At 32.0% G+C, this 24,610-nt stretch overlaps 2 protein-coding genes across 4 annotated transcripts in view; both read left to right on the top strand.

Moving 5' to 3' along the window:
* Positions 1 to 1,063: 1,063 nt before the first annotated feature.
* On the top strand, positions 1,064 to 12,397 carry LOC115886568 (cathepsin B-like). Its single transcript, XM_030905799.1, has 4 exons — positions 1,064 to 1,425; positions 4,762 to 4,959; positions 9,234 to 9,477; positions 12,045 to 12,397. The coding sequence occupies exons 1-4, from the start codon at positions 1,096 to 1,098 to the stop codon at positions 12,257 to 12,259; spliced, it is 987 nt and encodes a 328-aa protein (XP_030761659.1). The 5' UTR covers positions 1,064 to 1,095; the 3' UTR covers positions 12,260 to 12,397.
* A 3,920-nt stretch (positions 12,398 to 16,317) lies between these two features.
* The window catches only part of LOC115886689 (receptor-type guanylate cyclase Gyc76C-like), a 92,737-nt gene continuing 84,444 nt past the window's right edge, over positions 16,318 to 24,610 (top strand). For all 3 annotated transcript variants that reach the window (XM_030905950.1, XM_030905948.1, XM_030905949.1), the window contains exon 1: positions 16,318 to 16,882. The gene's annotated coding sequence lies outside the window, so the exon portion shown is untranslated. The remainder of the gene's footprint in view (positions 16,883 to 24,610) is intronic.

Genomic DNA, 24,610 nt, shown 5'->3' with positions numbered 1-24,610 from the left:
CTTAACTTGGCAGTGGCTAGAACTGTTTATTATGCACTTTTTGAGTCGCACCTCAGGTATGCCCTTCCATTTTGGGGTACGTGTTGTGCGACTCAATTTGACCGCATTTTCAAGCTCCAGAAGAGAGCTGTTAGATATTCACTGGGACTAAACAGCAGAACTCATTGCCGGGACTTTTTTAAAAAATTAAAAATATTGACTCTTCCTTCCTTATTTATATTTGAATCCGTTTGCCTAATACGTAAACATGTATCAGCTTCTCAAGAAAGGCCATCTCACACTTATCCGCTCAGGAACGCGGAGCAAGATCTTTATCTACCTACCCCACGCTCAGAGTTAGTTAAAAGTTCAATATTATACAACTCGAAAAAAATGCACACATCACCTGCCATTTGAAATCAAATCCATAACATCATTTTTTTCATTTCGCAAAGCATTGAACTCTTATTTACTAGACCAGGCTTTCTACGCCGTAAATGAATTATATTTTGAAAATCAAATTTGATCTTGTAAACACTGGTCTAATATTTGCTATTGCTATATTTACTAATGACATCGAAATGAATTTATTTAGAGGTCATTGATATTTTACTATAAACTAGCTAAATATTTTTGAATATTATTTTTATTTTTTTGTTCTTTGACATTATAAACATTTATAAATGTTTATTTTAACAATAAGACTGACAATATTATTTGTATAATGTTTTGTATTATCTTTTGTTTGTTTGTGTACCTTGTTCTTTTTACTTTGTTTGTTAGTTTACCTTTGTCTACAAATTGAAAAATGTTTTGACAATAAAGGCATTTATTTATTTATTTATTTATTTATTTTTTTAAAGATCATGTATATTTTATTAAATTAAAAACAAATCAAGAGAAGTATCATTGTCATATTTTTATATGACTTGACTTTTTACTATCAATCAGATACACTTCATTTTTTTTTAGACAAAGCCAACCAATTCAAATTATATTTTATTTAAAAAAATCACCAATAAAACACTTTAAAATTATGTACGTCATGCTATTCAAACACAATCACTACTACTTAAGGAAATAACACGTCATATTTTATATCAGAACCATTCAATCATGAACCTTATATCCAACCTAGTGCTCCTTGTTTCATTTTCTGTTGTTTTTGCAGAAAAACTTCATCCATTATCGGATGAATTCATCGCGGAAATCAACTCAAAGCAGTCAACATGGAAAGCAGGAAGATATTTTGATGTTGAAGATTACGAGTTGGCCAAAATACTGGCTACAGGCTCCAAAGGGTTCAAAAATCCAGAAAACATAACCGTAAAAGTTCACGATGAAAATAAAGATATACCGGAATCGTTTGATGCTAGAGATGCTTGGCCTGAGTGTGCTGGAGTGATCGGCTTGATCAGGGATCAATCGCAGTGTGGATCATGTTGGGTAAGCCAATCCAGCACAATATTTTTCCTACTCCTGTAATAAATTCCTTGAAATAATAATTTCTGAATATCTTTTAAAACGTAACTCGCTATGGAAAAAATATTGTTTTATACAGGGTTGTTCACCACATACGACACGGAGTATTGTAGCTAAACGATGAGATTTTTACAAATTGTAAGTTTGGGGTTCGTTGAAGGACTATTAGAGCTACAATTTAAAAATATTTTTACAAGATACAGAGTGTCTCAAATAAATAAAAAATATCAAAGTTGTATTTTTTTAAATGGAACACCCTGTATATTATTACATTTTTAGTTTCTACGATTAAAATAAAGGTAAATTTGATTAAGGTTTATTATACTTAAACTTTACCGTTTTTGAAATATTTTCAATTTTGTGAAATTGTAGTCAAAATTTTAAAGCTTCATTTCTCCAAGGGTATCAATGTTTTTAATACTAAATATTTAATGAAGTTTATTTATTGATCAGTTATTGTGTTGCAATAATAAAAATAATAGTACCTTATACACAGTGTCTAAAAATTTATTTTAAATAATTATTAGCTTCAAACGGCAATAACTTCTTTAATTTAAATGGAATGCCCTATATATTTTAGGAGAATCAGATGCACAATTAAATTGTCTATCAAATTGTATTATACCATTTTTTACCTATCCCTTCAAGTTTTCGTAGAAAATGCATTTTCTTCTAAATTAGACCTCATTTATCAATATATCTATGGAATATTGACATTTTAGATTGTTTTTAAAGCAACAAATGTACAAAATGTACAGACTAGTAATATTATCGTTTTTAGCAAAACGATAATATTACTAGCCCATTTGTATGCAAAAAGAAAACTATTTAAATCTTTATAAAAGGGTATACCATTAATTAAATATAACACCATTATTTCCGCCCATATACTAATTAATGACATACTTAATTGTGTTCGCTAATAAATTATTATAAATAAATGTGGATTTTTGAGTCAGAAATCAATATAATAATAAGTTATCAAATTAAAGCCTTTGTTGTTATAAATAAGCATTTATTAAAAAATGAAATATCATTTTTAAGATGTTACTTTTTATCACACTGTCTAATGCCCATGCAAAATTCAGTTTTTTAGTATTTGGAGCAATTATTATTAATCAACGCAAACAGTCAGTTAATGTAGTTTGAATACTGGAATCATATTAATTGGTCCTCTTTAACAAATATTTAAACAGTTTTTTTTTATTTTTTAATGAAATAAACGAATTATATCGACAATATTAGTATCTGTCTCTTTAAAAATTTGATACATCTTTAAAAATAATCTAAAATGTCAATAGTCCATGGGTATATTGATAAATAAGTTCTAAATTACAAGAAAAATGCATTTTCTACGGAAACTTAAAGAGATAGGTAAAAAATGGTATAATATAATTTGATAGACAATTAAATTGTGCATCTGATTCTCGTAAATATACAGGGTGTTCCATTTAAATTAAACAAGTTATTGCCGTTTGAAGCTAATAATTATTTAAAATCAATTTTAGACACTCTGTATAAGGTAGTATTATTTTTTATTATTGCAACACAATAACTGATCAGTAAATAAACTTCAGTAAATATTTAGTATTAAAAACTTTGATACCCTTGGAGAAATGAAGCCTTAAAATTTTTACTGCAATTTCACAAAATTGAAAATATTTCAAAAACGGTAAGGTTTAAGTATAATAAACCTTAATCAAATTTACCTTTATTTTAATCGTAGAAACTAAAAATGTAATAATATACAGGGTGTTCCATTTAAAAAAATACAACTTTGATATTTTTTATTTATTTGGGACACTCTGTATCTTGTAAAATTATTTTTAAATTGTACCTCAAATAGTCCTTCATCGAACCCAAAACTTACAATTTGCAAAAATTTAATCGTTTAGCTACAATACTCCGTGTCGTATGCGGTGAACAACCCTGTATACACGACGATAAAATACCTTTTTGTCGTCTTGTATAAAAAATAACTGTGATTGTGTTTTGATTAATAATGAGCCAGATTTATTGTGAGAGATTAGAATCTTGCAACAAGACTAATATCAAGCATAAATCCTGCAAGACCAACGAAGTCTTGTTCTTAGTCTTTTTCATCACTAGTTTTAATCAGGGTTGGCATGATTTAAATCAAATGATTTAAATCAAGTGATTTTTTTAATTTTAATCATTGATTTAAAAAAAAAAAATTTTATTAAAACTTTATTATAAATAAAAAAATAACTGTAAAAGTTATAAAAATGTGTCCTAGAAAACTATAAAAAAATATTTCTATAAAATATATAACAGATAATAAATCGAAAAGTAATCGTAAATGTTTTAAAACTATATAAAAATATATATTCATCAATTTAAATGTTGGATCGATTTTTGAAGTAATATCGTGTGAATCCATTAGACCGCTAAACGCAGGGATTTATTTTAAAATTTATCTACGTATAAGTGACAAAAATTCGCTGTTCGAATACATATCATTTGCAGTCTACGGCCAGAACTAGGTTCTTCTGATATAAAGACTATATCTTCATTCCCGAGAATCTATAATAATAATCGTTGTCAGGAAATATGTTGTTTTTTTTTGAAATGATTGTATTTTTCCAAATTCTTACCGACATTTTGATCTGCAGTAAGTAAGTATTTCCGAACAATAACGTATTGTTTTATTAGCAGTAAAAATTATACTTTTTTTTGATGATGCTGTACCTTTGAAGGACCATCGTAAAGCTATTCCGACATTACGAGGAAGCACAAAAAGTACATTTTTACTCCTAATAGAACATACATACTATTTTTTTTAAAACATTACAAATCATTTTTAATCAATTTCAAACATTGCAAGTAATATAAACAGGAATCGAGCAACAATATATTTTTTGTACTTTTGTGCTTAGGCGTAACAGTACTTTACTTTTATACCTAGGCGTTAAAATGACAAAAATTAATATACTTTTGAGACGTTTGAAAAAAAAATTCTTTTGATCTGAAGCGAGCGACTTTTTTGCGAAATATATTGGTGACCGATGTGGAAAAATGACAAACGCACCCTAGAATTATTAATGTTATCGATAACGGGCAGAGTTATAAAGATTTAGCTATTTAGGATAGGACTTTAATTGGAAATAAGTCCTAGTTATTTGGAAATCCGATTTAAATATTGTTTTGAATTAAAATCAAAAAAATCTGATTTAAATCAAATAGGCAAATCTGATTTTTTCGATTTTTTTTTAAAAATCATGATTTTTTCCAACCCTGGTTTTAATAGATTTATAGTAATAAAATCTGATGAATTTCTAGGCATTTTCTGCTGCCGAGGCGATGTCTGACAGAATCTGTATCCACTCCGATGCAGAAAGAAAAACTCTAGTATCTGCTCAAGATATTCTAACTTGCACGGTGGGCAATAACTGCAAAGGAGGCTGGGTTGAGAACCCGTGGTTCCAATGGAACGACACAGGATACGTTACTGGAGGATTGTATAACAGAACTGATCAGGTACCACCAGCTTGTCACATTAATTGACAGTTTTTCATTAACACAAATTAAAAACCTTAAGATTTCATTTCAGTAGTCCGAAACAGTAGCAAAATAAGCGTTCGGCATTTAACGTTTTATGTAAAACTGACTAGGTATTTTTACACAAATGTATAAATTGTATATATATAAAAAAATGTATAAATATATCCGTATTATTGTATTATTGTCGCCAGCTACGCTCCATAATTGACTATTTGATACAGCGACAAAACTCAAAACTAAAAACCATTGATGTAAGGGCTTATCGTGGAGCAGAATGTGGATCGGACCATCATTTGGTGGTATCAGAAACAGTAGTAGAGTACAGAAAGATGTACAGTGTGTCCCATTTTGGTTGAAATCATAGGGTATCACCGTTATTAGTGAAGATAGAAGGGTGCGGTTTGCACAAACCTATTCCCCTTTTTTGTCAAACGGAAGATACTGCAAACAAACTTTTCATAGCCCTCTTCATTTCTGAGCTACAGGGTCTTTTCAAAAATTTTGCAATTTGGGACACCCCCTGTATCTCTGTTATTGTTAAAGGTATCGAGAAGGCGAAAACTGCTTAATGTAGAACTTTTTACGTAGAGTACAGTGGCGTAGTCTGTTTTTCTACCAAAAAAATATTTTTGAAAATATGAACTAAAGTTATGTTTTTTCAAATGGAACACCCTGTATATTTATAAATCATATGATCTGTCTTGCTACGAGCTTCTCAAAAATATATATCACTCTATATTTATTTTCACTATTTACTGCAATATTTAAAATATATCATTTTCTTATTAGTAGGCCGTGATAAATAACAAAAAATCAAAATGGTATTTACTAAAATAGTCATACACATATTAAAATTTATTTGGGATTGATATATTTTACTTTTAAAATAACTGTTACCACTGAAACTGTGAATATATTTTTCTTTTTTTTTATAACGGGATGGGTTTGCAAGTATCTAAATCTTGAATTATTAAAGCATTTTTCAGGCGTTCGACATTGTTGTAGTGCCCACGATATATTTCGTATTTCAAAAATCCCCAGAATCAGAAATCGAGAACGGCGAAATCCGGGAATGGAGGAGGCTATCAATATGCGTTTATTGGTTCCAATTCATGGATTTGAAAAATAATAATTTAACAATATTCTAATATTTCCATAGTTATGAGGGGGAATGTTCCCCATCTTGCTGAAAGTATAGTTCACGTAAATTAGCTAGAGGAATATCTAAAATTTCCGATACGATAGATTATTCTTACGTATACACGTATTCCAAGATTTACAAATAGCGGTAGAGAGTTAAGTTTCCCTAATATATAAAGAATTTATTAGCGGCTCCCAAAATAAAACAAGAGACAGATAGCAGTATACTTTTAATAATTCTTTAGTTTCTTTTATTATCAATCATGGCCTACTAATAAATATGATCTTTTAATAAAAACTTTTAAATATTGCAGTAAATAGTGAAAATAAATATAGAGTGACATATATTTTTGAGAAGCTTATGGCAAGACAGATCATATGATTTATAAATATACAGGGTGTTCCATTTAAAAAAGCATAACTTTAGTTCATATTTTCAAAAATATTTTTTGGTAGAAAACAGACTACGCCACTGTATTCTACGTAAAAAGTTCTACAATAAACAGTTTTCACCTTCTCGATAGCTTTAACAGTAACAGAGATACAGGAGGTGTCCCAAATTGCAAAATTTTCAAAAACCCTGTAGCTCGGAAACGAAGAGGGCTATGAAAATTTTGTTTACGGCATCTTCCGTTTGACAAAAAGTGAGACAGGTTTGTGCAAACCGCACCCTTCTATCTTCACTAATAACGGAGATACCGTATGATTTCAACCAAAATGGGACACCCTGTACATCTTTCTGTACTCTACTACTGTTTCTGATACCACCAAATGATGGTCCGATCCACATTCTGCTCCACGATAAGCCCTTACATCAATGGTTTTTAGTACACTGTAGTAGATAGAACTATACACGACAGATACGTACAAGTAGAAACAAAAAAATACAATTTAGAAAGTTTTATGCAAGAGTCGACACGATTTCTGTACAAACTAAGACTAGCCAATAAACTAGCATATATAAGAAGGGACAACGTAAGCGCTGAAACGTTGTATGAACAAACAAAACAATGCATTCACGAAGCAGCTGAAGAAGTGATAGGGCAACAAGATAAGCAAACGACGGAAAAACCAGAATGGTGGTCTGAAAACTTAAAAAAACTTATAGAAGAAAAAAAGCGATCCTACCAGAAATGGCTTAGTACCCACAGCGACCACGACCGAGAAGAATATGCAAGATTAAATAGAATGGTTAAACGCGAAGTAGCTAAAAGCAAAAACAAAATGTGGCAAACCAAATGTGAGAGAGTGGAAAGATATATTAGAGGTACAAGAGTGTCAGAAGCGTGGAAGACAATAAGGAACCTTAGAAGAGACGAAAAGCAAAACAGTAAACTAGAACTTATAAGCATGGAAAAGTGGGAAGACCATTACAAACAGTTACTGACAGAAAACAGGACAGAATTCAAACTAGAAGTGCCAGATTTGAAAAACGCAATAGATATAGATGTAAATGAAATAAGTGTAAACGAGATAAAGAAAGCATTGAAGAACTCAAAAAATGGAAAAGCTGCGGGGCCGGGAAACATTTTCATTGAGCTAATAAAGCAGGGACCCGATATATTTTTTGGAAATACTAGCTGATATATCTTCAACAGATGCCTGATAAAAAACGAAAACATTCCTGAAGACTGGAACCTGGCGTACACCAGCTCTATCTTTAAGAAAGGAGACAAAAAAGATGTAGCAACTACAGAGGCATTAGTTTGACAAGCTCAATGGGAAGGTTGTATGGCAGGATAATAAAAGAGAGAGTAGAAGAGAGCTTTGAAGAAATAGAAGAACAAGGTGGTTCCGCGCTGGGCGTTCTTGTACAGACAACATATTTGTGTTACAACAAATAATTGAAAAAAGGAGAGCTCGAAATTTGGACACGCATCTGGTATTTATAGATTTAGAGAAAGCCTATGACACGGTGCCTTTGAAGAAATTATTTGAAATCTTGGTTGAGGCAAATGTGAGTAAAACATATATTAATGCAATCTGGAATATGTACAAAAATTCAAAAAGTATGATCAGACAGGGGAAGTTCCTATCGGAATCCTTCCTGACATCTAAAGGACTTAGACAGGGGTGCAGTTTATCACCTACCTTATTTAAAATATATATACAGGAGGCATTGAAAAACTGGAGAAGGAAGAGTAGAGCTATGGGAATAGAGATTGACAACCACTGTCTATCGACCTTGTTCTTTGCAGACGACCAAGTTATTGTTGCAGGTTGTGAGGAGGATGCCGACTATATGTTGAGGAAACTTGAGGAAGAATACGACAGATGGGGACTCAATATCAACCTCACAAAAACCGAATACCTGAAAGTAGGAGAAGAACAAACTGAAGATCCTGAACTACACATACATGAAATTAAAAGATGTAGCGAATATAAATATTTAGGAAGTATTATATCTGAAGAAGGGAACTCCAAGAAAGATATACATAGTAGAGTTCAACAAGGTAAGAAAGTAATCGGTCTTTTAAACCCTCTCCTGTGGTTAAATAAAACATCCATCCAAACAAAGATAAGGATTTACAAAGCAATCGTAGATCCAATTTTAACATACGGTGCCGAATGCTGGCAATATACAGCAAAAGAAAGAAGGATGGTCGAGTCAGTGGAGATGGACTTTCTCAGAAGAGCATGTCGCATATCAAGGATGGAACACATTAGAAATGAGGAGATCAGGCAAAGAACAAGGTGAATATATACCAGCACCGACAACATCGAATCGAGACAGCTACTACGGTATGGGCACGTAAAATGAATGGGAGGGGAAAGATGGCAAAAAAGGGCAATGGAGTATCGTCCCCAAAGCAGAAGGAAAAGAGGAAGACCTACAACTACATGGTTAGATGGAGTAGACCAGTACATGAGAGACAGAGCTATTAACCAGGAAGAATGGCAAAATCGCGCAATATGGAGGTCGAAATGCGGGATGCGGCAGAAGCTGTAGAACCCCCGCTTAAATCCGAATCAAAGCACGTGTGTTTGGAATTTTGGGTATGGCTAAACACGACAGGATCGAGCTAGCAGATTTTTGTAATATAATATATACCTCCAAATTTCAATCTTAAAAATAACAAGTCTCCCAATAAAAAATAACTAAATTTCAGGGTTGTAAATCTTATTTTCTGCCCTCGTGTGAAGATCACCCCCACAAATGCATAGACTACGTTGATAGTCCAGATTGTATCAAACAGTGCGACGACACTAGTTTGGACTACCTAAGCGAGCACACTTATGGACTACATCCCAACATATTCGTTGGAGAAACTCAAATGCAGTTGGAAATTTTAAAAAATGGACCCTTGGCTACTTCTTTCAGTGTCTATGCAGATTTCTTATCCTATCAGTCAGGTTGGTTGATTTGAATTATTTTAATTTGATTTTGGTTAGATTTTTGTAACCATTTAATGTAAAATCGACAAACGACATTCATAAAATGACAGAAAATACAGAACGTCCATAGACAAACAAATAAAAAGAGACTGGCAAATTAAATGGCAAAGAGAGGGACAACGTTCCCGTAACGCAACTGAAAACGCAAAATTTCGTTCTATTTATGTTGATCTGCGCATTGCATACGTAATTTCTAAATAGAAACGTAATTTCTAAATAGAAATTAGAACAATCGCCTTTCTTTTTCGTCATCATGACAACCAAGATGACAACATCGTGACAATTCGTCATGTTTGCTAATTTTTCTTTTGGTGATTTACCTTTTTTTCTAAACTCTCCATTTTATTGACTTATGAATATGGATAGGGAACAAATTCCGGTAAACCCAAATTCCTTTATTCCAGATAGGTATTTATATTTTGTTACTTATAATTTTAGATTATACTATTTGTTATTTTATTTGCTGCAGGAGCCCGTATCATCTATTTTTTATATGTATTGGTGCCCCCTTTCTCTGATAGATATGTTAAAGACACCCGGTAAAATAAACGTAAGTAGTTATATTTATCATCTTATTAAGAAAAAAGTAGAAGTAGTAGTGTCAAAAATATTTCGAACCTCTCTTAACATAACAAATTAATACAATTTTTTTAATTGTTTTGGTAGGTAGTTTTTAGCTGGTTTAGAGTAACCAGAAACTTTATTAATATACCTATTTTACTTTTCTTTTAGGATTAAAACTGGACTTGAATATGGTTCAGGATCATGATTCTCGTAAAGTCTTCTTTGCTTGGATATTCACTTTGATATTGCAATTAGGCAGTTTTTTCGAAAATGATACTTTAAAAAAATTGGCCGATCGTTTCCTGCAACAGTCAGTTCTTCTTCATTTAAAATTGGTAGGTGGATGGAATAAACCCTGTTATTTTTTGTTATTATATTATAAAAAGTTTATTTATTTTTATGTATAAATAAATATGTTTATAAAACAGTACAATTTTGCCTTTTTTATAATTTCCCTTATAATAGTAGTATTCTTTCGTTCTGAAAGAAACTGCAAATTTTCACTAAATTGATTTATTCCCTACATCACCTTCCCTTTACGTGGTATAGGGAATAAATTAGTTTAAGTGAAAATTTCACACCTCTACTTTTCAACCAATAACATGCTTTAATGTTGACTAGTTACCATGGCAACTGAAAAAATTTCCGGAAATTTTTTCGAGGCGCCACGAAACTTTAGTGGAAATTTTTTGACAGTTGAAAAGGTAAACATAAGATCTACAATCATAATGTGAATGAACTACAATGTCTATATATTGAAATATTACCCATTTGAGTTTTAGCATTTGATGTAACTAAGGTTGGTAATATTTTTATTTAAGGAAATATGTTAGATATACCTACATATGAATTTCTTCGAAATTGCCATGTTCTAAAAAATATAGTTCTGCCGCCTTTAGTTAACTAAAGCTGGTATTTTTCTATTTAACGAAATATGATGGATATACACTTGATTTTGATTTTCGGGTGTTATCTGGTTTTATATTTTCAATTTCTTCTTTAATGACTTGTTGGTTTACTTTTCCAAATCGCGACATTTCGCTATACACTTCTTACTCTACGTACAGACGTTTTAAAACTAGTAATAGCTTAATGACAGAATCGCAAACAAAAATGACAAAACACATAATATGTCAAAACATCAATACCTTGGCCAACTTAACAAATTGAAATTATTTTAAAATGTCATGTTGGATTAATATTTTTTTCAAATTTAGGTGTGAAATTTTCTTACCGAATACCACGCAAGCTTAAATTATTCCTGGAAATTTTCTTTCGGGCACGAATATTTTAGGAAAATTATCCCCCGTCTTCGACTCGGGATAATTTTCAAAATATTCGTGCCCTCAAAAAAAATTCCGAAAATAATTTAAGCTCTTGTGATATTATAAGTGAAAATTTTCAGTTTCAGAATGAAAGAATACTACTAATAATGGCTAATTTAAATTTTCCGCCAGCCAGAATTTGCGATAATGTCTTACGATACGTTTTATACCTATCTCTTTCTTTTTCATATAAAACACACATAATAAAGAGAGATAGCAATAAAGACGTACGTTCTGCCATGGTCCTGCTAATTGGTTTCAAAATTGTTATTCTGAGTTGCGCTACGGGAACGCGGTCCCACTCTTTACCATGAGATTTGTCAGTCTCTTTTTATTTGTTTGTCTATGAGAACGTCCAATTTTACATAAAATTGGCTTCTATACTTTTTTGGCTCAAATCAAAATTAACCAAGATAGGGTGGCTAGAAGCTAGAAGACAGCTTTTATTGAAATTTTTTTCGAAGTCCTTACCGTTTCTACGAAATTTGAAAAAAAAACATTTTATTTATATTTTTCAGCCCTTTTCGAGATGAACTTAAAGAAATTTTAATTGAAATGTTTATAATTCTATTTTCAACTATTAATAAAAAGCTATTGTCCATCCAACATAATATATGACAGCTACTGTCATTTTAGGAATATACCAACACGTTAGTGGAGATTTTGAAGGATCACATGCAGTAAAAATCATAGGATGGGGTGTGGAAAATGACGTAAAGTACTGGTTGATTGCCAATTCCTGGAATGAAAACTGGGGTGAAAATGGGTACTTTAGATTCCTAAGAGGTTCGAATGAGTGCGCCATAGAAGCTTATACCATCGCCGGATTACCAGATTTTACTAAATTCTAATAATATTAGAATGAATTTATGATATTTCTGTACCCTAGTTAGATTGAAAATCATGGACAGCCAGCAGAGTTAAAATTAGTCATGTAAATACATATTTAGAAAATACTATAATGAAATACATAGATACAATTTATCCTACCTTTTGTATAATTTGCAGCAACAAGACAGTCGATATTTGTGAACCCTCTGTATGTTTTGAAGCACTTGTACACTAAATAACACTAAATAATGTTCATTATTAATAATAAAATGTGCGCACACTTCTAGTAATTCTTAAAACACCGAGAAAAGTCAGGAAATAACAACAAAAACAGTAAAACATTTTTTGACACCAAAGCCTACTTCTTGATTACTGCGAGTTTTTGATGCTTATGGCGTTAAAAGTATGCAATAGTATTTCCGATATAAAATAAATGTTTTTGATTATTTTTGATAAATTTGGATGCTAAGGGATTGATAATATAATGAAATGTATTTATATTACAGATTTTATTATATTTATATACAAAAAAGTATGAATATAGATATAATTCATTATTTATGTTATTAATATGTTCTGCACAAGGTGGTAGACAAAATTTTCTTGGTAATTTTTAAGAAAATTTTCAGATTTTTAAATAATAAAAATACAGGGTGTCCAAAAAAAATTACTTTATCCAGAAAAAAAAATATTTTATTTCCTAAAAAAGATACTTAAAAAAGATTTTAGCATTGAAGTAGGTAAATAATAAACTAGATAATTTAGTTTGTTGATCCGTATACAGGGTGGCTTCAAAAATATGAAATTCGTTTCAAAAAATTGTATAATTTGAGAAAAAAATTATTACATTTTTTTGAAACTCTCCTTAAAATAAATACAGTTTTTGTACAATATATTGTGATTTTTAGTTATAAATCTCGTTATTCTGATTGGTTTCTCAAAGAATTGGTCAGATACTTATCAGATACCAAAAAAAAAACTTTTCCATTTGAAATTTTCAATTTCTCAAATTCACATGGACTTTTACCGCCATCTATCGATATGCTACGAAAGCTCAAACCGCTAGCCAAATCGAAGAAGTACCGGTACAGTACCCTGCACGCTCCAGCTCACAAAATACCCGAACCACGTCTGCAGTAGGAATATTTATATTTAAAAGAATTTCGATAATAGAATATCGATGTTTAACATAAAGTGTATCGATTATTTTGACAGGGTTTAGGGGTATATATCTATAGGCTTATTTACGTATTTTTAAATTTTTTATCTATTGTATACTAGGGAGGAGGCAAAATTTATCGATAGTTTAAATATCGATATATTTTGTTAAGTTCTTTGGAAAGGTTGTAAAGCTCGATTTTTTAACGTGGCGTAGTGACTTAGGCTGTTTGGTATCCCCATTCCTATGATAATTTCTAAACAAAAATTTATTATTTGAGTTTTATAAAGTAGTTTGACTCTCGCATATTATATTTATATATTCTAATCAAAGATCTCGGCTTGGAATATTCTAGACCTTCGGTCAGAAGATGTTGAGTCTACAATTTTACCAAATATATATCCTTCTTATACATAGTTTTTTCTTACAAATTTCTATTCTTGACCTGTCTGTAGTTCACAGACTGGTGTTTTTTACAGGTTTTCGAGATAATATAAATATCGATACAAAACAATATCGATAATTAAAAATATCGATACTTTCGCCCATTCTTAGCGTTTTCGCGCCACTTTTCATCCGTAAATTTTTTACACATATATACTATTTACATTTTATTCCATAGCGAGTTACATTTTAAAAAATATTCAGAATTTATTATTTCAAGGAATTTACTACGAGTAGAAAAATATTGTGCTGGGTTGGCGTTGGTTTCTATGTAATTTGACAAATAAATAAAGCTGTCTCTTTAGTTGTCAGTTTGCTGATTGAATTGGAGACAGAAATGGCTCAAAACGAAATAAGTAAATTACGAACAGATATTCAGGCTGAGGCGACAAACGTCATATCCAAACTACTTCCATTTAAATCCCGAATAACTTATGAAAAGGAATACAAAAATTTTCAAAAATGGAAGCCATTAAAAAACGTGCAAAAAGAAATAAAGTTTTTAACCTATCCTCGCTGTTAAAGTATCATTTAATCTACCCTTCGGGTTATAGTACTATTTTATCTACTATTTTTGATAGAGATAAGACAATTTTTGCAGTTACTATGGAAAAAACTAATAAAATTAATATCGTATCTTCGTATCGTCGAACAACGGCTGCATGAAAATCAAGCTTTATAACTCAAGAAACCGGGACAAAATACTACATTCTACATCTGTAAAGACAAAATAAGTTATTAAATATACTCTGTTTTTTTTCTCAGGTAAGATTTCGACAGACGATGACAGAAAAAAAGCAGATGACGTCCCATAGCAATCTATTTATTTTACTAAAAAAAGTTTCTAATAATTTTTAAGTTATCTATGGATGGGTTTAAATATTTACGACGTGTCTTGATGTTTTTAACCAGTTTTATTGGTTTATTTAAAAAATGACAGATCGTATTTCAATTTTATTTGTTTGACGGAACGATGAACGACAAACGGACGCCGATGCGTATGAACTCGCCTTTAGATTTTCTGTCATTTTTGACGCTTGTCAAAGTCTTGCCAAATTATAGGTTATAATGTTTTGTGTCAACTTTGATTCGTATTATTACGTGTGTTTTGTGTCTTTTGAAGTCAAGTGGAATAAAAATCGAGTGAAAATTAACTGTAGACCCAGAGCACAGTTTATGGTTAATATTCGCTGCCCAGGCAGAAAGTCTTATACACCAATGAAGTTGCCATCGATAAAGTTTGTATACCATTTCGTCGTAGATAAGTGCATCTCGTATATGGTAGAAGGATCAAACAAAACACATACTAAAAACTGGAGTAGCTGTAAAATATCGACATCACACGATAGGTAAATAATGGATTTTAGTACTGCAGAAAAATAATGTAAAGGTACTGGTTTAAAAAAATTAAGATTAAAGTTAATTAATCAACCTTTAAGGTATAAAATTTGGTAGGTGTTATTATTTTTAAAATAGTTTGTTTTATTTACCTATGTTGTTTTATTTATTCCTGTGGAATATTACAAATTTACTTATTTGTACATATGTTATATTGATAAATATAATCATAAATGCGGGTAGTTTCATAAAGCTTGAATAGTTCTTTTTTATATTTTTTGGTATGTAGTGTCTTGTTCTTGTTTGTTTTGTATTAACACATACCGTTTTTATTAAATAAAATAACTGCGATTACATTTTTCAGTTTTATACAGTTTTTTCACAATTTCTCTCCATTAGTGTGACGTACATGTCAAAGAAGGTCAGTGTCGCAAAATCCAAACAAAGCAAGAATATAATCTTTCTTAATTTTTATTATATTACTCTATTCAAAAGATATTTGTGTCTTTCTGAGTAAGTATATAAGTTGTTTACTATAGGTATAATTACATAAAAGGATACATATAGGATAAGTAAATGAGGTTATGTTAAAATAATAAAGAACACGAATTTCCATAGTATTATAGAATTTATTAACTATAAAGTGCACTGGTACGGTTCAAAATTAAATATACTTACTTGGAAAAATACAATTATCCTTCAGAAAACAGTAATGTAATAATATACGAGAAAAAAAACGAGTTAATTCATGCTTTGTTTAGATTTTGCGACACTGACCTTCCGCAATATGACGTCACCACTAATGGAGCGTTTATTTTGAAGTAATCACTTGTCATCTTGTCAATCAAATTTTAAATATTTCCTGCTATGCGTTCGTTCCAGTTGTACCAACTTATTTCTTTGTAAAATAAAATAAACTACTTTGAAATTAAAATGACAGCCACATCTATCACTGTCAAGGATCTTCTCGTTGGACAGACTATATCTAATATGTCGATGACAGGAAAAAATAATAAAATATCGATACTGGAACTATCGATATTTTTAAAACATCGATACTTTCGCCCATCCCTAGTCCGCACAAAGACTCAAATCGCACACAGCAGCAGCACACATTCAACAGGCGAGAGCGAACAGAGCGAAACAGAATCGGTAGAGACCCGTATCTACACAGCGGTCTGTCTCTCTCTAGGCCGGCCGCTAACTTCGCGAGCCGCGAGCAAGCAGTGTCTCTCAGTCAGTTCGAACCGAAGTATCGAGGGTTACGTAGCGCATCGCGCGTATCGGACAGATCAGACCAGATCGAAAAAATCCGCACGATCCGGTTATCCGTCGTCGGGGGCGATTTTTTCCCACCGCCAATCATTACATCCCTATATCAGTGTCGATACAGTTGTTGCAGGTACGGGGACATTGCCGTGCGTGATTTAAAAGGGTTAAAAATACAAGAGAAAAATACAGACAAAGATACGACAGTAAGTCGACTCGAGTTGTTACTTATATTAAGTATTATCTCTGTGTAGCGCCGCGACACAAGGAGACTAAAAATAGAGGAGGCTGTGTGTTAAATCGGTGGTCACGTGAGCCAGTGTGTTGTCTGCGAGATGTTAGCTCGCCTCCAGCAGCAGCCTACGCCACTGGACCGAGGTGTCGTTTTGGGGGAGGTGTGTCGCCGCTAGCCGCGCTCTCTTTCTAACACATGGTGAGTCCTTTTTTCGTCCTTGTCGTCGGTGTGGTGGTTTGCGGACGCGCAACCACGACTTAAGACAAGGGCGTACGAAAAAAAATTGGTAAACTAAGAAATATACTGATTTTGAATTAATATAAGTTTATATCGTCTTGGTTACACCATAAATATAGGGATATCTTAACGGGAATTAAGAGCCATAATTTCCTCTACCTTTTATAGATAACAACCACACCACAGCTGCAACAAATCAGTTTTAAAAAGACTTTTAAGTCGTAATGGTTTAAGGTTGGTAATGGTTATAGTCGAACGGATTATTGTTGATTTTGGGAGAATTTTAATCTGAGTGGTAATCTCCAAATGATACTTCAACAGTAATATCTTCTTCGCTTTCTTCTTTCTCATCTTCTTGCGGAATATCTGGAAATCCATCTATGACAGATGCATCAGTTATTGTCTCCTCATTAAAATCCTCATCTGTATTTAAGTCAATATTGGAGCAAGACTGACCTTATCAATTAGTACATATTGGTGTACAAAACAACCACAGTTTGCGCTACAACCCTTTTTGCATTTGCAAAAAATTGTGTTAAATAGTTTTTCTGGAGCAGGTGGAAGTAAAGTTTTAATCAGCTCCAAAGTATTATCTATAAATTTCCAACCCCAGTCTTCTGGGTTCAGTTGATTGCCTAGCCACAATTGAACTTGATAGTATACACGATATAAGTGTTGACAGGCAGAAGCAGATGTTGGAGGAAGACAAGAAAGTTGTACCATTTTATTGTTCCGAGTATTTTTAACAAAACTTAAATATCTATACTTGTCTAAATTTTTTTGGAGCACCATATATAGCAAGAAGCAAGCGAATTCCACTTGTGATGATGACTTTTGGAGAAGAGTCAATCTTTTTGAATACGTCTGGGCAGACATTACTGGTGAAGTATCGATTGAAGATTACCACACTCCCAAAATCAACAATAATACGTTCGACTGTAATCATTACCAAAAGCACCGTTTTTTTTAAGATTAATAGTATAATGTGTAATAAAACTTAACCACAATATATATCTTGGACTAGGCCTACAGGGGAAACCACGTTAAAAAAAATGCGCCAAGTAAGTAAGTACCACCTCACAGGTAGTGCGGAAATGTGTGCATATTATGAAAAATACGAGTTTTTCAGGAATGGTGGTTCCTAAGAAAAAAGTGTAAGAACCATTATTGTAGAAAATTTAATAGTCTACAACATTTGTTTAAGGTACTTTTGCGATAGCGCTTACCGTTTAGGAGAAAAAAAGCAAAAAAACATATTTTTGAATTTTGACCGTGAATATTTTTTTTAACAGACCTGGTAGGGGTGGGGACTTTTCAGATATCATTTATAACAGTGTATTTAAGACCTGTACCAATTTTCAGCTCTATAGGTATAAATCAGTATAATTAACCTCAACTCAAGACAACCAGAATTCAATTTAAGTAGGTACCTTTTTTTTCTTTGAATAAGAAGACTAAGGAAGGAGCATATCAAAAATCTTAGGTACACCGCGATGGGCCTCAAATATGGCCGACTTGAATTCCGGTTTATCAGTGTCGTTCTAATTTTATTTAAAAAATGTAAAACTATGATGTAGGGTAGACGTGGGGTAGACTCAATAATTTGTTGTTTTATGTTACGTTGTGAATAAATGTTGGTAGTTATTAAAATTGTTATAAAAATATATAATTCTAATAAAAATAGATAAGTTATAATAAGTATTTATTAACACAAACATCCAATACGCTACTGAAGCAGATAAGTCAAATTAACGTATCTAAATTCTTTGACATCTAATCTTTGACAAGTAATAAATAAAAGCTAAAATGCAAGAAAAATATATGATTTAGTTAATTTAAGTGAATTTCATAAATGATCGATTTACTACACGTATGTATATTATATAGTCACTTACTAGCGAAAAGTTGTTCCATACACAACCAACTATTTTAGAATCTTTTTCGATAAATCGCGATAGTGTCACTGTTAGTTTAAGTTCTGCCACAATTTCCATCTAGATTTACTACCTTTATACAACTATCAGTAGTAGAATAAATAATAAATAACATAAAATAAGCTCCGTAAAGACTGACAAATCCACAAAATTTCAAATCAAAATCTACCGCACGCTACACAACCAACTATTTTAGAATCTTTTTCGATAAATCGCGATAGTGTCACTGTTAGTTTAAGTTCTGCCACAATTTCCATCTAGATTTACTACCTTTATACAACTATCAGTAGTAGAATAAATAATAAATAACATAAAATAAGCTCCGTAAAGACTGACAAATCCACAAAATTTCAAATCAAATTCAAATGTGTCAAATGAATCATCAAACAGAACTGTCAAGGATCCCCACCCTAGAGTGCTTTTACGGCGCTTTTTCCGCCCACCATGCATGAATACATGGATAGCATTATGCTCCTTCCTTAGTCTTCTTATTCAAAGTTTTTTTTAATGTTAGTATTAATTTTCTTATAGGTATTACCAATTAGCAATTTTCTTACTAAGTATCGTATTATTAATTTATTGTAGGTACAGATGAGAATTTCAGAATAACTAATATAATCAACAATAAAAAAATAAACATAAACGCATAAGGAACATAAAAACATAACTTATATTAAATTAAATTTCGTGTTTTACAATATTTTTCGTTTATGAGCAGAAGTACAAAGATGCGGTTTTCACATTACTATGCTACTTTTTTATGAAACTAAAAATGGTAGACACATATTTGTCCTAGCCTTCCTAGTTCCTGAAGTACAGGTCGAAATTGTAATTGTTGCATTTTTTTGACTCCCCTGCTCATATCTCGGATTTTATAACTTATCGAAAAGGTGAAAATCGGGCTCCATAGAGATTTCCAAATAAAATACAGTGGCGCAACTAAAACCAAGATACGAACAGGGTTGAAAAATGCGATATTTTAAAACTGGCCTTGTATTTCAGGAACTAAGAAGACTAGGTGTACTATACTAGGTGTGTGAAAAAGAAATAAGGAAATAACAAACCAAACAAGTTCCTACTTTTGCTGCTATAATCCTGCCTCATCCTGCTTCAAACCCTATACCAGCCACTCTTGCCGTTTTTGAAATACAGCAAATTTCGTTTCGATTACTGGAAATCGGGAACTGATTACTGGAATCGGGGTGTTGCCAACTTGGAAGTCAGCAACCAAAATAAAAGTAACTATAGCTCAAAATTGGTAGGTGTGGCTGGGTTGGGATTTGAAGCAGGATTGTAGCAGCCCAAGTAGGATCGTATTTTATAATTCCTGCTTTCAATGAGTTGCTAACTTCCCCGATCTCTCGAAGACGACTTCTAGCCAGATAGGAAGCAAAGGCGACTGGGCATCGGAAAACGTCGAAGAACGTTTTAAAACCAATTGATATATATGTACGTATGATAAATTTACAAGAGAACAGTATTATCGACCCAAGTAGCATCTATCTGACTTCGAACTAAATCTGACCTGAAGCGACGTCAGACTTTGTGCAAATTTAGGTCGGGTGCTGGTGATACGACCTGTGACGTCGCTTTCCTATTAAAAGCGACGTCGTTGGATCTGAGTCGGTAAATCCAACGATCTGTCGACGTACAAAATAACAACGTACCATTTTTATTAATTTCCCAACGTCGTTCCCACGTTGGCTTGCACGACGTACATATACTTGAACTAGCCCGACGTCTACCCGTTGTCCGAATAGGATACGTCTCACTGATAATCTCTAAAGTAACGTCCAATTATATTTTGTTGTATTTTATATTCATATTTATAACCTAATTTACGTATCTCTATTTACGTCCGTAAATACAATCCATTAAGTAGCATTTGCGACCTAATGAACATCATGAACATAACCTAATAAAAAGTTTTTGCAAACAAACTTAATTTTTTTATTATGCCTAAAAAAACACTAAAAAGGCATTTAGATATTCATCTACATTTTACAGAAAGAGGTCGAGGCTGTTGCAAAATAATAATAGTAGTAGTGATGTCTTGCCTCCACCCGTAAATGCCTTTTATCCGGAAGAGATGCTGCATTACACTGGTGCATCTTAATTTCATTTTTTTAGCTTAGGAAACCAGCAGACCCCATCCTCCTCCGACATGTGAGGTTAGGCTTAAAAAAGTGGCTGCCCATTTTTTTTTAAGGAGAAAACAAAAACTAAAATATAGTTGCACAAATCCACAAATCACTGATACGCAAAGTGAGGTTACGTGGCGTACGTTGGAATTATATACGTCATAAAACGATTGCCGGTCGTCCTGTTTGATGACTTCGGTCGTGTGAGACGACTAATGTTGGAGACCCGGTCGGAATTGGTATATTGGTAGTTCATATTAAGTCGGACACAGAAATCCGCCATTCTTAACACGTATTTGATTGTCAGCCATTTTAAAATCGTTTTTGTTTTTAAAATTTATATTCACATTTCGATTTCTAGTAGAATAATATTGATAAGGTTGAGTTTGGGGGGAACCACAATACAGTTTTATGATTAAACCAGCTAGAAAATTAAAAAAATATTTTGCGAGTTACTTTTTTATAGATATTTTTATTTCATAAATCTACCTAATTTTGAAGGCGCTCGTTGTTTTCCGGAGTATTTTAATCAGATATATCAAGAAAGTGACTTCCGTTGACAAAACTGATGTCTGGATGAATGATTCAGAATTATTATAATATGAAATTAGATAGGCACTTATAGTTATATTCGAGGAGTGATTATGAATCCATTTGTAATTAGGTAGTTTGGTTAGGTTTTTATGTATTCTTATTGGTAGCGAATATGAAACCAAACGTAACGTAAGTGCTTAGCGACGAATTTTAAGTAAGTAAAATCCAACGTAATATGACGTTGGTAATTGGTAGAATTACGTTCCCTATTAGGTCAGATACCGACGTCGAGGCGACCCGAATCTGTATTCCCCATTTAGGTGCAAATAAGGGTCGTCAGGCGGTCGAACCGACGTTGGGTTTATTGAACGCGACGTATACCCGACGTTAGATAACGTCCATGTGCTACTTGGGGACATCCCCTGCTAGTATATTATTCTCTCCCAGCACCTGAAGGAATCTTTTATATTCCTTTTGGTAAATCAATTCACTTTTAGGTGGAAGTAACACCTACGTGCTTCTTCAGCTTTTTTAATAGTTTCTCCTTTTTAATGGAAACGTGCTCGAACGTGTGCCGAATCCGTGCGAAATGCGTTTTTTTACAAAAATCTGAACTCGATTGACAACAACCGTCAACTGATAAACAGGTCATTTGATGCAATACTAACCTGGCAACATGCCTGGCAACAAACAAAGCTCCTACCATGAGCGCTAATACAAATATACCGGAAGATTAATAAATGCAACATTTGTGTCATTTTAAAATGGATCAAAATATAACTAAATTCAGTAAGAAATAATTCGGACCGCCCTATATCTGTTAAATTCCTAATATAAACAAATTTATCGATAAATTAATTTATATTATTAGATGAAACAATAAAATTTCATTTATTATTTAATCGTATTATCAATTTGTGTCAATTTGACTCACCCTTCTTCACTTGCTTGTATATTAATACATGTTTAATCTCATCATTTGATTTAAAAAGCGATCAGTCAATTAATGTCGTCAAAAATACAGTGTTGAATTGGATCAAAACTAAATAAATACAGCTCAGAGAATGGGAAAACAAATATTACATGGTAATCAGTATGTATTTTATTTAAATAAAATACGTACAAGGCAAAAATTTAGTTGTTTATGAATTATTATAGGACGGAAGACTGTCAAAAGCGAATATCTTCAATAAAAATAAAGCTATTGAGACGAACCAAAAAACAGATTCTCGAGAAAAGACGTACCTAGATGATAAAATGATTTTTAAAATCCTTGCTTTGTTAACATATTCCACAGGGTGTTTCGAACTTTCACTAAAATATCAACATTTTGTTTTCCCTCGTATAATTGACAGATGAAAACTTTCATTTTTATCTTAGAAAGAGACACTAAAACGTCAAATTTAGCTGAAAATTGCTTAAAAAATCATCAAAATCGGCCCAATAAAACAAAAAATACATAAAAATTTTAAGGTGTTCGTTTTTCGGGCCGGTAAGCTGTGTAAATTCTAAAAATTCCAGTTTACACTGTTTTCCTCCTATTATAAATAATTTCAGCTTAAGATTCGTGAAAATACTACAACAATACGCGTCTGAAAATGGAAAGTACGCTACAACAAACAAGGCGAGATGTAATATTTAGATATTGCAAATAAAAAGGCTGACTAAACAGTCGCTATTTGCTGAAACCGTCATAAATTTTTCAGATATTGTGGAAAATTGTGATATGATGTCCTATTGTTATAAGTATGAATGAATACGTTAACTTTCCATTAATTTTGTTTTCGAAAAGTAAAGAAAAAATACCGAGGAAAAAGTATTTTATAGGAAATTATATAAAATAATTATTTAACATCAAATATTTGGAGATAATGGACGTTACTACAATTCATAGCAGTGTTTTTTATTTTGAAGTAGTTGAACTTGTTGGAATTTTGAAAAAGCAATCAAAAGATAAAAGACTATCAAAATGTTGATCTAATAACAATTTGACGTTTATACTATTAAGTCAAAAGCAACTTTTTTCCAAAGCCTACCATGACTTCACTGAATCTTCGTTTCTTGTTCACTGTTATTAATATCTTAATTATTAGATATTAATACGTCTGGTATTATGGTATTCTGGTATTTCGTCGATTTTAAAATAAACTAACTGTTTTTATCTTATTTTTTTGTCAAAATGGGCATAATCAAGAGGGCTAGTGATACCGTGTTGTAAAAATAAAGTAATTAAGGGCTTATTTTTTGGTATTTATTATAATTTTGCTAATATCTTCGGTTTGAAAGAAGATATCAAGATGTGGTTTTCGCTGGCTTTTTAAGCTTTTACTACCCTTTACTATCAGCTAAAATTACATATACTATTGCATTTAATTTTTTTGAAAAAAAGCGCAATGTTTGTTAAATTGTAAGACAACGCCCCCTAGCGTCTACGTTCAAAAGCTTATTATTATTGTTTATATGGTATAATATAGAGTAAGAAACGCTCTTTTAAACGAGCCCTTGTTTGCTGGATTCTGATCATCCAGTCTGGAGTTATTAACGTTTAAATAAAGATAGATCTAACCTTCCCCCACCACTTTATTTTAGCAGATAGGGAAAAATGGTTCTAATAAAAAAAATCCAAAATTTACTGAACATTATGAAGCTATTATTTATATTGCTCATTATCTAGGCAAAATTCTGTAAAAATTCTATTTTCTTATTTTCCATAGCAGTTGCGCACTCTAGCGGCAGTTTTACAAGCTTGAAAATAATTTCCAGCAATTTCTCATAGCCCCTTTACTTCTAAATATTTTTTTCCGTTAGGCTTTACGGCTAATACTTTCCGAGATACAGCCGAGAGCTATTCTTAGTGGGACACCCTGTACATAACTTTTTTTACGCTAACCATAAGTAGAGTCATAACATTTTTGTGACATTATTAACGGGAATTAAGATGCCGTAATTGCTTTTAACATCCATGAAATACAATAAAGATTTTCAGTAATAATATAAAATGAAAACAGACACTCATCTAACGACTCTAATATAATTTATTTACATCATTAATGACACAGTTAATAAATTTACAATAGAAC

This window comes from Sitophilus oryzae, unplaced genomic scaffold (assembly GCF_002938485.1).
Source record: "Sitophilus oryzae breed Bouriz unplaced genomic scaffold, Soryzae_2.0 scaffold_494_pilon_pilon, whole genome shotgun sequence".
In the NCBI taxonomy this organism is placed as follows: domain Eukaryota; kingdom Metazoa; phylum Arthropoda; class Insecta; order Coleoptera; family Curculionidae; genus Sitophilus; species Sitophilus oryzae.
Note: the sequence above shows the minus strand (reverse complement) of the source record. Positions and strands in the feature narration are given on the sequence as shown.